This window comes from Aspergillus steynii (assembly GCF_002849105.1).
Source record: "Aspergillus steynii IBT 23096 chromosome Unknown P170scaffold_2, whole genome shotgun sequence".
NCBI classification, from domain to species: Eukaryota; Fungi; Ascomycota; class Eurotiomycetes; order Eurotiales; family Aspergillaceae; genus Aspergillus; species Aspergillus steynii.
Window position 1 is genome coordinate 309240 of NW_020194399.1, and position 13187 is coordinate 322426.

The following is a 13187-nucleotide window of genomic DNA, read 5'->3' on the forward strand; positions in this document are numbered from 1 at the left end:
AGCTAGGAGGAATCAGGATGAGGAGAGGCAAGAGTGGGGAGGTCAAAGATGGGGGATGGTGAGTAGGCCGTCGACTGATAGCGTGGTATCGATATCAGGATGTATCTGATAAGGACGATCCAACGTGGTTGGCGATAAACCTCCGTGGGCATGGGACAGATCAGACCTGAGCCGTATACACGGCAGAGCAGATAGACCAGTCCAAATGGGAAGCAGGGATATGCAAGGGATACATATAGGGGTACACCATACCGACTTCGAGCCCTCGTCACGTAGCCACCATGACTGAGAAACACCCTGATCAGACGTACGAGCCCGAGGCCAAGATGGGCGAGGTGGTTGAGGATATTGACTTGACTGCCGAGAAGAGCTACGGTATGAATGGAGCGCTGTATGTCGATCGCGCTGACAGCTGCAGTGCGCAAGGTGGACCTCTTCCTGCTGCCGTTGCTGTGCTTGGTATGTCTTGTTTATTCCTGCGATGCTAATGCTGACTGTGTTCTATAGATGTATTTCTTCGACTGCATGGACCGGGTAGGTTTACAACTCACGATATGGAGCAGAACTAACCAGAATAGAGCAACTTGGCCAATGCAAAAACGGACGGAATGGACGACGACCTCAGCTTGAAGGGCAACGAGTATTCGTTGATTGTCTTGCTGTTCTACATTCCCTTTGGCCTGTGCGACCTGCCATGGAATCTGCTACTAAAGCGCTATTCCGGGCGGATCATGCTGTCCTTCAGTGTGTCTATACTACCTAGCATTGCTCCAGTAGACTGACTCTTTAGTGACGGTGATCTGGGGCGTTCTCGCGCTCTGCCAATGCGCTGCCAAAAACTTCGGAGGAATGCTGGCCATTCGCATCATCCTGGGGTGAGCATCTCATCCTCTATCCCAGAACCAACTAACCACAACAGCATCTTCGAGGCCGGATTCTTCGCCGGCGCCACCTTCTACTTCACGCTCTTCTACACCCGCGGCGAAATGGGCTTCCGACTGGCCATCATGCAGTCCTTCGCCGTGCTGGCCTCTGCCTTCAGCGGGCTGATCTCCTTCGGCGTCTTCCAAATCAACTACCCAGCAGTTCACGGCTGGCAGTGGCTCTTCATCATTGAAGGGTCCATGACGCTATTGACAGGAATTATCGGATTCTGGTGGCTCCCCGACCGACCGCAAACCGCGTGGTTCTTGAACGAGCGCGAGCAAAAGGCCGCCACGGCACGTCTTCTGCGCGATACATCCTCCGAGGTCGAGACAGGATTAGACTTGAAGTCGGCATTCCAGACATGGAAGGACTGGAAGTTTCCCATCTGGTGCATCATCACCTTCACGTATCCGGTCGCCTACGCGACCGCGATGAACTTCTTCCCACTGATCGTGCAGCGACTGGGCTTTTCGACGGTGAAGACGAATCTGTGGACGGTTGCGCCGAATCTCGTAGGGGCGGTCATCCTGCTCTGCGTGGCCAAGTCGTCGGACTACTTTCGCGAAAGAGGATTCCACATTGTATTTTCGCTGATATTGTCGCTCGTTGGAATGATCATCCTCGCGACCATCGATGTCCTCGCGAACAAAGGCGTCGCGTATTTCGCCTGCTTCCTGATGGCTGCGGGCGCATATATTCCCTCGTGTCTCGTCCACGCCTGGCACAACAATAACAACGTCCACGAGAACTCACGAGCAGCAAATACCGGATTCTTCGTGGGACTGGGGAATCTGGCAGGGGTCCTAAGCGCCGCGACGTTTCGCACGGAATACGCGCCCAAGTCAGTATGCCCGACACAAACACATCGTAAAATTCTAACAGAATAGATACATTCCCACCCTCCTGGCGACCTGCTGCTGCAACGGCGTCTGCATCGTCTTCGCGACCGGCCTCGCCATCTGGATGCGCCTAGAAAACCGACGACGAGACCACGAGCAGGGAACGCACCGGCGCGGCGAAGACGTCGACACGCGGCAATTATCAGCGGGGGAAGACAGTGCCGATTGGAGATATTTTCTATAGGCTGGCAGATAGCGGTAGTCCGTTGATAGGAACATCCAATAAGAACAGTCAAAGAGTCAGCGATCGTCATCTGGACGAACTAAAGCCACTAAAAGCGAGTTCTCCGCATCGCACGGCGTCTCCAATTCGTGGATGCGTTGCACGGCTTATCGTGGCTGATCGAGTTGGGGTTATAAGAGGATCTCCTGCACTCCTTGTTTTCATGAGGGGTTCGTTAGACCGCTGTATATGAATCATTGCCTCTGCATCTGCTTCGTAATGTCTGCACCATGAAAACCCACGCGTGTCAGTGGCCCAACTGCCAGAAAACATTCACTCGCGCAGAGCATCTGCGTCGCCATGCCTTGAACCACGAACAGGCGAGGAATGGCTATACCTGCGAGCGCTGTTCTGTGCATTTTCACCGTCCGGATCTGCTATGTACGTTTCTGCTATTCCGGGGTAATGACGATCCTAATGGGTACTACTGCAGCACGACACATGATGCGTCACGCCAAACGCGACGAAGAGGCCGGGGGTCCTGGTCTCGGCGTGCTCGAGACTCGCAAGAGAACTCGTCGCGCCGGCGATGGATCCATCGTGACGAGACCGGCGAAGCGACAGGGTCGACGGCCTTCGCATACTACGGCGTCGTTGTCGGACGACACTGAGCATCCGCATGGAGCGCCCGTCTCGCCTCCTGGGTCGGCGAGCGATCCTCCCTCGCTGTCTCTGGACGAGACAGATTCGCTACTGGCGCCGATGATGCCGGGAGGACCGTTCGAGCCGTTTGTCGAGCCTATACCGGGGCAGTTTGATGCGGCAGATGGACCGTGGAGTTTAGGGCTGGAGCCGCAGGGGTTGGGCGATGGGTTTGGTTTGGATACTGGTGAGTCCTGTAGAGAGTGAATATGCGATAGTCATGAATAGTGAGCTGACAGGGAGTCTGAATAGCAACCGACTTCAACATGCCCTTCGCCGCCACGCACAACTACAACTGGCTGTTCGACGTCGCCTCGCTCGACGACGCCTTCCATCAGCTCGATCTCCCTTTGGGGCCTGACATGATGACCTTCGCAGACGCATTAGACACACCCCCAGCAAGTTTGGATGTCCCCGACGCAGACAAACTGCTGGACCTGGACGGATCGTCGGTCCTTCTACAGGCAGCCTCCTACGTCGAGCGCAATCGCGACGTCAATCTGACCCTGAACGCACTGGACATGGACTGGATGGGCCCCAGTATTCTCGATGCCAGTCCAGCACCGCATCTCCCGCGTCTCACAGAGGACGTCCGACAAGGAATACTGGGTCTGGTGAACCACGATGCACTCCTCCTCGCGCAATCCGACACTCTTCTCAGCCTCTCCTCCATTCAAAGCTACAGCGACCTGTTCTTCACGCGCTTCAACACTGTCTACCCACTTATCCACCAACCCACCTTCAGTCCAACAGCCGTGCAACCCGTCTTCATGGCCTCCATCCTCTGCATGGGAGCCACTTACAGCACGCGCGAAGCCCACCAGCTCGCCGTCAGCCTACACGAGCACCTGCGCACACAGCTCTTCTGCAACGAGGCATTCTCGCCGTCGCCCTCTCTCTGGGTCCTGCAGACGATGCTCCTAATCGACTGTTTCGGCAAGATGCGCGCAGGTCCTAAACAACGCGAAATGGCCCAGCTCTTCCACTGCGTCCTTATCAAACTCATCCGACGCAGTGGAGCCTGCAACATCCGACACACCGGGACCAGCGACTTCTCCGCGTCAGGCATCGAGCAAGACTCAGACACCGACGATGTCGCTCAGACCTGGCGATCCGCCATGGAAGCCGAGCAGCGAAAACGCGTCGTCATGCACTGCTTCATGTGGGACACGCAGCACGCGGTCCTCTTCTCGCAGTCGCTATGCATGTCTGCGTTCGAAATCCGGTGCTCCCTGCCCTGCAGCGCCAGTGTCTGGGAAGCCCCTACTGCAGAGGAATGGATGCGCGCCGGCCCCAGAGACCCAGAACATTCATTCCTCTCCGTGCTCAAGGGGTACATAACACCAGGGTCAGCACCTCGCCCTCGAGACCTGAACCCCCTGGCCAGAGTCCTAATCCTGCACGGTCTGATGTCCGTATCTTCGGACCTCAAACGCCGCGATCAAACGACCATCCGCGAGACACCAGAACGCCTGGGCGCCTGGACACGTCGAATGGGTCGATCCTACGATCTATGGAAGATAGACTTCGACGCGGACTGTCTGTCGAGCAAACTCTCGTCTCAGCCGCAAGCATCCACCCCTGGGACAGGTCTGAATACCGACCCTGACCTCCGGCGTCTCCCGGCACTCAAATCCTCGGCCCATGCGCTCTACCGCGCCGCGCACATCGCGCTCAACGTTGAACTACTGGATCTACAGATCGCAGCGGGCGCGACGCATATTCTCAGCCGCGGCGTCACGGACTCCGACCGCGCGAGATCGCTGAGTATCTTGCCTCGCTGGCTGCAGACTTCTGCGTCCGTGACGGCAGCTCGCCATGCGGCTCATTTACTTCAAGACGCGATACTAAGTATCCACGAGTGGGAGGCCCCAGACGCATTCCACTTCCCGTGGTGTTTATACCTGGGGACATTAGCCTGTTGGGCCTTCCACTTCCCGCTCAGCGGCCAGGGCCAGGACCAAGGACAGGGACGAGTAACAACAGACGTATCGTCGCTAATCGTCGCGATGACCAGCTGCGAAGGCGACGAGCTGGGCAGTCTCGGCGGAAAATACGAAACGAGGGGACTGGTGATGGCGATGGCGCAGCAGCTAGCAGTGGTGCGGTGGGGAGTGGTGCACGATGCGATGAAGGTGTTGGTTAATTTAGGGGGTCGGTAGTCGTTAGTGTGTTTCTATGTGTACTCAAACCATGTATCGTATATCGCCACCACGCCTACCTACCTCGGTACTCTGCATGAATGAATTCCCAACTAAGACAAGCGGTTGGTAATACGAGGCCAGCCCGATGAGCGCAAGGCCACCAATGCGCGTCCGTAGAAGCCAGACATAAAGACCCGAGATGCGCTGGACCTATCGGACGCTTTTCAAGAGAATGAAACCGGATCTCCGGCAGACATTCCAATGGTGACTGGGTCGCTAATCAAACACGAATAACATCCAGGTATGACATATCGCCTGCAGGCGAAAAGTGGGATGGAATGCCTGAACCGCAAGGCCGACCCCACTTTTGAGCATGCAGAAAGAAGAGAGGGGAAGGAGTTCGCCACGGGGGATGTTCATTTTTCAAGAGGAATCTGCTCTATTCTTTTCACTGAGTGTGTCAAGTGGAAATTATCGTGAAATGTATCATCCAAAATGAACGCTCTCCTAGAGACTCATCCCTCGACGCTGTCGTTCTACCTCAACGGGACGGCTATAAGCCTGGAGAACGCGAACCCGCACTGGACGCTGCTCGACTTTATACGCTCGCAGCATGGACTGAAAGGCACGAAGCTGGGCTGTGGAGAGGGCGGGTGTGGTGCGTGTACGGTGGTTTTGCAGACAAGGGATGCGGGCAGGGGGATTAGGCATTTGGCTGTGAATGCGTGCTTGTACCCGCTTGTTGGAGGTTGATATCCCGTTCTCCTTTCTGTTCAGTTCCTGATGGGAAATGCTGGGTATTTTTCTGTGGGAAAGAGTGTTAACGGCATGACAGTGGTAGGAAAGCATATCATCACGATCGAAGGACTCGGAAACGTCGACAATCCGCATCCGTTGCAGGAGAGACTGGGCAAGCTGCATGGGTCACAGTATGCTCTACCCATATCCTGTTCATGCATCCTCTGCAGCATTAACAGCTAACTAAAAATCAAGATGTGGCTTCTGCACCCCCGGAATCGTAATGTCGCTCTACGCCGTCATCCGAAACGCCTACGACCCTTCTACCGACACATTCGTGCTCTCGGAAGACGAGATCGAAATGAAAGGGCACCTTGATGGAAACCTGTGTCGATGCACCGGGTATAAGCCGATCCTGCAGGCCGCGAAGACGTTTGTACAAGAGGACTTAGGAGGGAGGGTGAATTACACAGCGAAGAGTGCATCCTCGCAGCTCGACAAAGAAGTGACCGCTGGCCTTGAAGCGGCCACTCTTAAAGAGGAGAGGAAGTCCAGCACCTCATGTGGACGACCAGGGGGGTGTTGTCGCGACTCGCCTTCTTCGCCGTGTTCCAGCAGCTCCGGGACTAAGACAGACGAGAGTCGAGCTGAAGAGACGGATTTCTCCAGTCTAGAGTCTGGTCCGGGGTCGCGGAAATCGTCGATCCCGCAGTTTGAGTTCATCCCATACATGCCAAAGACAGAGCTGATATATCCTCCTGGCCTGTCGAAGTTCACTCCCTCGATGCTGGCCTATGGGACGGAAGAGAAGGTATGGGTGAGGCCGGTGACGATCCAGCAAACACTCCAGATCCTATCCCAGTACCCATCTGCTCGATTAGTCGGCGGAGCAAGTGAGGTGCAAGTGGATATCCGCTTCAAAGGGACTGAGTTCCCTTTGTCGATATTCGTCGGGGACGTCGAGGAGCTGGCAAAGATTTCAACCACGACGAAAGACTCAGTTGTCACGGAGCTGGTTGTCGGTGGCAATGCAAGCCTGAGTGACATCGAGGCGGAATGTCACCGACTTACACCCTCACTTGGGGAACGTGCATCAGTCCTTGAGGCTATCGCTAAGGTGTTGCGCTATTTCGCTGGAAGACAGATCCGCAATGCAGCGAGTCTAGCAGGAAACATTGCTACTGCGTCCCCAATCTCTGACATGAATCCAGTCCTACTGGCCACAAACGCCACCGTCATCGCGCGAACTGTCGACAGCGAACAAGCGCTCCCAATGAAGAACATGTTCCTCGGATACCGCAAGACATCACTCCCAGCCAGCAGCGTCATCACAGAGATCCGAATCCCGCTGCCTCCACCAGGTGTCAAAGAATTAACAAAGTCATACAAGCAAGCCAAGCGTAAGGACGACGACATCGCCATCGTAACAGGCGCATTCCGCGTACGTCTGGACGACAACTTCCACGTCACCGACGCCGCACTGGCATTCGGCGGAATGGCACCGACCACGGTTCTCGCCAACCGCGCAAGTCAGTCTTTGATCGGCAAGAAATGGGGCGACGAGAAGGTTCTGGACCAAGCACTCGACGCTTTATCTGCAGATTTCAACCTCCCCTACAGCGTCCCCGGCGGAATGGCGACCTACCGACGCACCCTAACTCTCAGCCTCTTCTTCCGATTCTGGCACGAAGCCATCTCCGACTTCCATCTTGGCACTCCAGAGAGCATAGACGAGATCCACAGAAAGGTCTCATCGGGGACCCGCGACGACTTTAACCCCTACGAGCAAAGCGTCGTCGGCAAGCAGCTCCCGCATCTATCAGGCCTTAAGCACACAACTGGCGAGGCCGAATACATCGACGACATGCCGCCGCAGAGCCGAGAGATGTTTGGTGCCATGGTGCTATCTCAGCGTGCCCATGCGAAGGTCGTCTCCGTGGACTGGACCCCTGCTATCGGTCCTGGTCTCGCAGCAGGATATATTGACAAACACAGCATTCCCGCGAACAAGAACAGATGGGGCTCTGTGGTTCGCGACGAGCCTTTCTTCGCGGAAGATGAGGTGTTTTCGCATGGTCAGCCTATTGGCATGGTCTATGCCGAGACGGCATTGCAGGCGCAGGCTGCTGCACGGGCTGTCAAGGTGGTGTACGAGGATCTTCCGGCGATATTGACGATTGATGAGGCCATTAAGGCGAAGAGCTTCTTCAAGCATGGGAAGGAGCTGAGGAAGGGAGCTCTGCCGGAGCAGATGGATGGTGTGTTTGCGAAGTGTGATCGTGTATTCACGGGGACGACAAGAATTGGGGGCCAAGAGCATTTCTATCTCGAGACGAATGCGGCGATGGTGATTCCTCATGTCGAGGACGGGTCGATGGAGGTTTGGTCGTCCACGCAGAATACGTATGTCCCCCATATCTCATGAAGACTCCGGTACTAACAAAGCTGTAACAGATTGGAAACCCAAGAATTTGTTTCGCATGTCACCGGCACTCCCTCCCATCGCATCAACGCCCGCGTCAAGCGTATGGGCGGTGCATTCGGCGGCAAAGAATCGCGCAGTGTCCAACTCGCCTGTCTCCTGGCCATCGCAGCCAAAAAAGCCCGTCGACCCATGCGCGCCATGCTAAACCGCGACGAAGACATGATGACATCCGGCCAGCGCCATCCCATCCAATGTCGCTGGAAGGTCGGCGTCACCAACGAGGGCCGCCTCATGGCTCTATCCGCCGACTGCTACAACAACGCAGGCTACTCGCTCGACATGAGCGGCGCGGTAATGGACCGCTGCTGCACACATCTCGACAACTGCTACCATATCCCCAACGTGCACATCCGCGCCTGGGTGTGCAAGACAAACACGCACAGCAACACGGCATTCCGCGGCTTCGGTGGCCCCCAGGCGATGTTCATCGCGGAGAGCTACATGTCCGCCATCGCCGAAGGTCTCTCCATCGACATCGACGATCTACGCCGCATAAACCTCTACCAACCGGGGCAGCGCACGCCCTTCCTCCAAACCATCGACACCGACTGGCACGTCCCCATCCTGCTGGACCAAGTCCGAGCCGAATCGGACTACGACAACCGCAAAGCCTCCATCGCCAAGTTCAACGCCAGCCACAAACACCGCAAGCGTGGAATCAGCCTGATCCCCACGAAATTCGGCATCTCCTTCGCCACAGCCATACATCTCAACCAGGCTACGGCCTCTGTGCGAATCTACACCGACGGCTCGATCCTCCTGCACCACGGTGGCACCGAGATGGGACAGGGCCTCTTCACCAAGGTCGCCCAAGTAGCGGCGCAGGCTCTGCAAGTCCCGTTCGAAACCATCTACACACCGGACACCTCTTCCTATCAATCAGCAAACGCCTCGCCGACCGCCGCCTCCTCGGGCAGCGACCTCAACGGCATGGCAGTGCAGCACGCCTGCGACCAGCTGAACGAGCGTCTGGCGCCGTACAGGGAGAAATTCGGCAAAGACGCAGACATGCACACGCTGGCTCATGCGGCGTACCTGGACCGCGTCAACCTCTCCGCTACGGGGTTCTGGAAAATGCCAACGATCGGATATGAATGGGGGAATTACAATCCCGAGACGGTCAAGCCGATGTATTTCTACTTCACTCAGGTGTGTCTCCTTCCAGTACTCTTCCTATCCCATTTGACCCTCAACATGCTGACGAAGAGATAATATAGGGAGTCGCATGCACCGAAGTCGAACTCGACCTCCTAACAGGCGACCACACGGTCCTGTACACACGCATAAAAATGGACGTCGGCCGCTCCATCAACCCTGCGATCGACTACGGCCAAGTGGAAGGCGCCTTCGTACAAGGCCAGGGGCTCTTCACGATGGAAGAATCCCTCTGGACGGGCGCCGGGCAACTCGCGACCCGAGGACCAGGGAACTACAAAATCCCTGGATTTAGCGACATACCGCAGGAGTTCCACGTGAGCTTTCTGCGGGATGTGGAGTGGAAGAACCTTCGATCGATTCAGTCGAGTAAGGGTATTGGAGAGCCGCCGCTTTTCCTGGGCTCGACAGTGTTGTTTGCGTTGAGGGATGCGTTGAAGGCCGCGAGGGGGATGAATGGGGTGGTTGAGCCGTTGGTGTTGGATAGTCCGGCGACGAGCGAGAGGTTGAGGTTGGCGGTTGGGGATGGGTTGTTGGGGAAGGCGAGGGTCATGAGGAGGGAGGGGGAGAAGGGGTTTTTCGTTACGGTTGCTTAGGTTTGGCTTGGTCTGTCTATTATTTTCTAGGTTGAAATGAGCAAAGATGGTTGATTGAAGTGGTTTGTTGAAGCTAAAGGGTGTGAACGATCGAGATAAGAAATGAATGGCAAACGCTGAACTGCAAACCCCACGAACAAAACATTAATGTGTCCTGAAACTCTTAACCGCAGGCATAAAAGCTCCAGGGATCCGTCAGAAATCCATCAAACACCTTCAAGGTCTTGAACATCGCCAAGGGTTAACGCTTCAATGCCTCTGGATATGGCTGCGAATTGACATTCTTCGCTACAATCTCGATCCGTGCCTTGATGTTGTTCCATAGTATGTTCATCGAGGATTTCTTGAATGGCATCTATAATGAATTAAGTCACTAACATGAATCGTCCTGCTATTTCTCTCCATTCGGGATAAGAGCATACCTCGTAATTCATTGCAATTCAGTCTGCTATCGTCTTTGCATGCTTCAGTTGGATAATCAGATTCCTTCTGCTTGTTTGCAGATTTTATCTGCTGAAGAAGAGATCCAATTTGAGTGTGCGGCAGACGATAAGCAATCAGACCTGACGGCTCGAAGTAGTGCTCCAGAATCATAGTCCGGGCTAGCAACCTTCTAGCCGCATCGTCCATTGTAAGGTGAAGTGTCCTGTATGTGCCACTCTGCTGCACAAGACCATGATGATAAATGCGAGGCCCGTCCATCAGCAAATCCTTAACCGACTCATCAAATTTCCAATTGTTGACACACTGCAGCTTCTCAGCAATCCCACTTTCATCCATGCAATCCCACTTGGTAGTTACGATAGTAACCTTCGGCGTGGACCGCCCACCACGATATGCATATAGACTCCTGAGAACCAACCTTTCGAGGGCTGAGAATTCGTTGCTTTCCATAGATGTCAGGTATAGAATTCCGCGGAAGGTGAAAGCATCCAGAAAATTCAGAATCCGTCTCATAGGCCACCCGTAACCGCTCCTAATCTCCCAGGCGATGTCTGGCATGATGATAAAAAGGCAGTGTTTCTGGCCGATGGCACCTGTCGCAATATTGGAGTATATTCCATCTGTCAATTGTCAGGATTGTATTCAATGTCTAGCGCCCTTTGGGGATCGAATCTACCGGCCCAGACACATTCGTCTTTCCCCGACAGAGACCGGGCCAACGTTCTTTTGCCAGCTCCTCCATTGCCGATGATCATGAAGAATTCTGCTCCTTCACTATAAAAGTCATTGGCGATAGTTCAATAATGCTCAGAATTACATGCATATTTGTCCACTTACTGTTCTTACTTAAATTCTCGCTCGTCCCTTATCTTATTCCAGTCGAACCCCGTGAACGTATTCTCAGGGAACATCGACATCTTAAACAGAGGGGCGTTGTAACTACTTAATGTAGTGCAAAAAAGGACAAGTGAATTCGTTCAGCAGGGATTTTTTTCCCTGTTAACACGGTGCGAGGTTAAATGAACAGTGTTACGATGACTAGAACCAGAAACTGGCGGGGAAGTTGTAGCAGAAGTCTCATCTATGGTAGCGAACGGAATTTCTAAACGCTATGAACATGAGCAATATACTCCTAACTCGGCCCAGCTGTCCCCAATAGGAGCGAGGGCCGTGGTAGAGGATCCCTGGGACCAGGAACAAAGACTAGCTTTCCCAGCGGTCGGGTCTGTTGAGATATTCATGACTTCATTTAGGCTGTTTCCTGAATTTTGGTCTTCTATTTCCTATTTATAACCGTAATTTTATATATTTGATTCAGGTTCGCGGTAAGTAAACTTTGGGGGTAATAATCCAGTTCAGGCGATAAGCCGTGTTTGAAAATCATAGAGGGGCCTGCACATATTAAATCCAGAATACTAAGTTGGTAGCTTTCAGTACACTGTTTTACCTCCCATGAGTTAGATAATCTCGCATGAGCTAGGGGCCCAACCCTGATGTTCCTTCGGAGTGGCATTGAGGATCTTCAGCGCCTATCATATGCAGTATGGTTTGTGAGGCATTAAAAAAATGAGGTTTTATGCCTTCTTAATGGGGGACGAGTTAGTGCATTTGAGCAAACTAACATTGCTGTCTGGGCAATGCCATCGGGCACCGTCTCTGCTTTCCCACTCTTTTTGATTTGTCGCATTTGCGAAGGATATTTTAGCTGATCTTGGCCTTGGTACTAGGCGACTGAACTAAGCGATCATTTCAAAATCCAATGGCTGTACAGATCCCCGCCATTTGTTTGGGAACAGGCATGACAAACGATATAATCCCATTAAACTCGGTACAACAGCAATGTCTATATCCTAATACGCCCATCTCAAATGAGGACCTATGCTCTAATCCTCCTGCTGACTCGCCAACAACATATACAATAGTACGCGATGTATGATCATGTTTGCCTTGTCGTCTTGCAGATTCTGGGCAGGCTTGGACTACCCCACTATTGAAAATCACTAGGCCACGTAGAGATTGCCCCTCTTCTTGCTTTTGCCCCTCTCTGCTTTGTTCTTTTTTCCTTTTTCCTATGCACCTGAGACATTTCCTACATGCTGGTTTGTGTGACCTGAGAGAAGCACCGATGATGCGAACAGAATACCGCCATATAGGCACCCAGATTCCAGCTGCGACTTGAAAATATAAATACCCTACCGTCCCTCGTCATTTTGCCGTATCGATCAGATACTTTAATCTCCCCAGACTTCAAGCACATCGCAACTCAATCTACCTCCTTGTTTTCAGTTGCGTCTGCTGCCCCTATTCCCTCCAAAATGCTTGTTTACCAAGGCAAATTGAACACCAACACCGACTACGCGACCGAGGATGAAGTCATCACCCTTACAATCAGTGGCGCTCTCGAACAAGGATCACCTGCTGTGATAACTGGACAGTGGACTGTGAGCTACGAGGGGGTTTCGAAGGAGAATTACACCCAGGCTGGCACCATTACTACCCTGGAGGATGATCACATTGAGCTTTACGTCGACGAAGACAAGTACTACTGGTGAGTTCGTGACTCTTCCGTCGTACATTATGCGGGTATGCAGCAGCACTAACATAGGCAATTAAATAGGTTTATCGGGACCGTATCAGACGAAAAGATTGTTCTGGACATGAAGAGTCCGGACTTAGAGGACTATGGGCATGCTGAGCTGTCTCTTGTCTATTCCGATCAATAGGACCTCCATGATATTGAAATGGCCAGCACAGCTATGAAGACGGGTTATACTATTTTCGATCTATGGACAGCCCAGAACACCATATAGTCTCCGCTTCGTGGTTTCTTTGCTATACCTCGCTATTGAGATTCTCTATTACACTTTGATTCCCAATACTTCAATACGAATGCACAGGGTAGCTTCAAGTAAGAGGAAATTCCATCTAAGATTA

General features: G+C 53.4%; 4 protein-coding genes across 4 annotated transcripts; 3 read left to right on the forward strand and 1 right to left on the reverse strand.

Annotated features, from left to right (window-relative positions):
* The first annotated feature begins 311 nt into the window (after positions 1 to 311).
* On the forward strand, positions 312 to 4921 carry P170DRAFT_376010 (MFS transporter/fungal specific transcription factor domain-containing protein). The gene is made up of 10 exons (XM_024845340.1): positions 312 to 375; positions 419 to 459; positions 579 to 744; positions 791 to 875; positions 920 to 1768; positions 1815 to 1984; positions 2190 to 2206; positions 2229 to 2397; positions 2483 to 2878; positions 2944 to 4921. Exons 1-10 carry the CDS (start codon positions 327 to 329, stop codon positions 4851 to 4853), a joined length of 3852 nt encoding a protein of 1283 aa, XP_024706802.1. The 5' UTR covers positions 312 to 326; the 3' UTR covers positions 4854 to 4921.
* Positions 4922 to 5076: 155 nt separating this feature from the next.
* On the forward strand, positions 5077 to 9809 carry P170DRAFT_376014 (xanthine dehydrogenase; the record flags this gene model as incomplete). The annotated part of the gene is made up of 5 exons (XM_024845341.1): positions 5077 to 5583; positions 5671 to 5764; positions 5829 to 7976; positions 8028 to 9207; positions 9276 to 9809. Exons 1-5 carry the CDS (start codon positions 5331 to 5333, stop codon positions 9807 to 9809), a joined length of 4209 nt encoding a protein of 1402 aa, XP_024706803.1. The 5' UTR covers positions 5077 to 5330.
* A 206-nt stretch (positions 9810 to 10015) lies between these two features.
* On the reverse strand, positions 10016 to 10811 carry P170DRAFT_471435 (uncharacterized protein; the record flags this gene model as incomplete). Its single annotated transcript, XM_024852838.1, has 2 exons — positions 10016 to 10164; positions 10232 to 10811. 2 exons carry the CDS (start codon positions 10809 to 10811, stop codon positions 10016 to 10018), a joined length of 729 nt encoding a protein of 242 aa, XP_024706804.1.
* A 1533-nt stretch (positions 10812 to 12344) lies between these two features.
* P170DRAFT_506509 (uncharacterized protein) lies at positions 12345 to 13121 on the forward strand. Its single transcript, XM_024854400.1, has 2 exons — positions 12345 to 12801; positions 12871 to 13121. The coding sequence occupies exons 1-2, from the start codon at positions 12569 to 12571 to the stop codon at positions 12974 to 12976; spliced, it is 339 nt and encodes a 112-aa protein (XP_024706805.1). The 5' UTR covers positions 12345 to 12568; the 3' UTR covers positions 12977 to 13121.
* Positions 13122 to 13187: the final 66 nt, after the last annotated feature.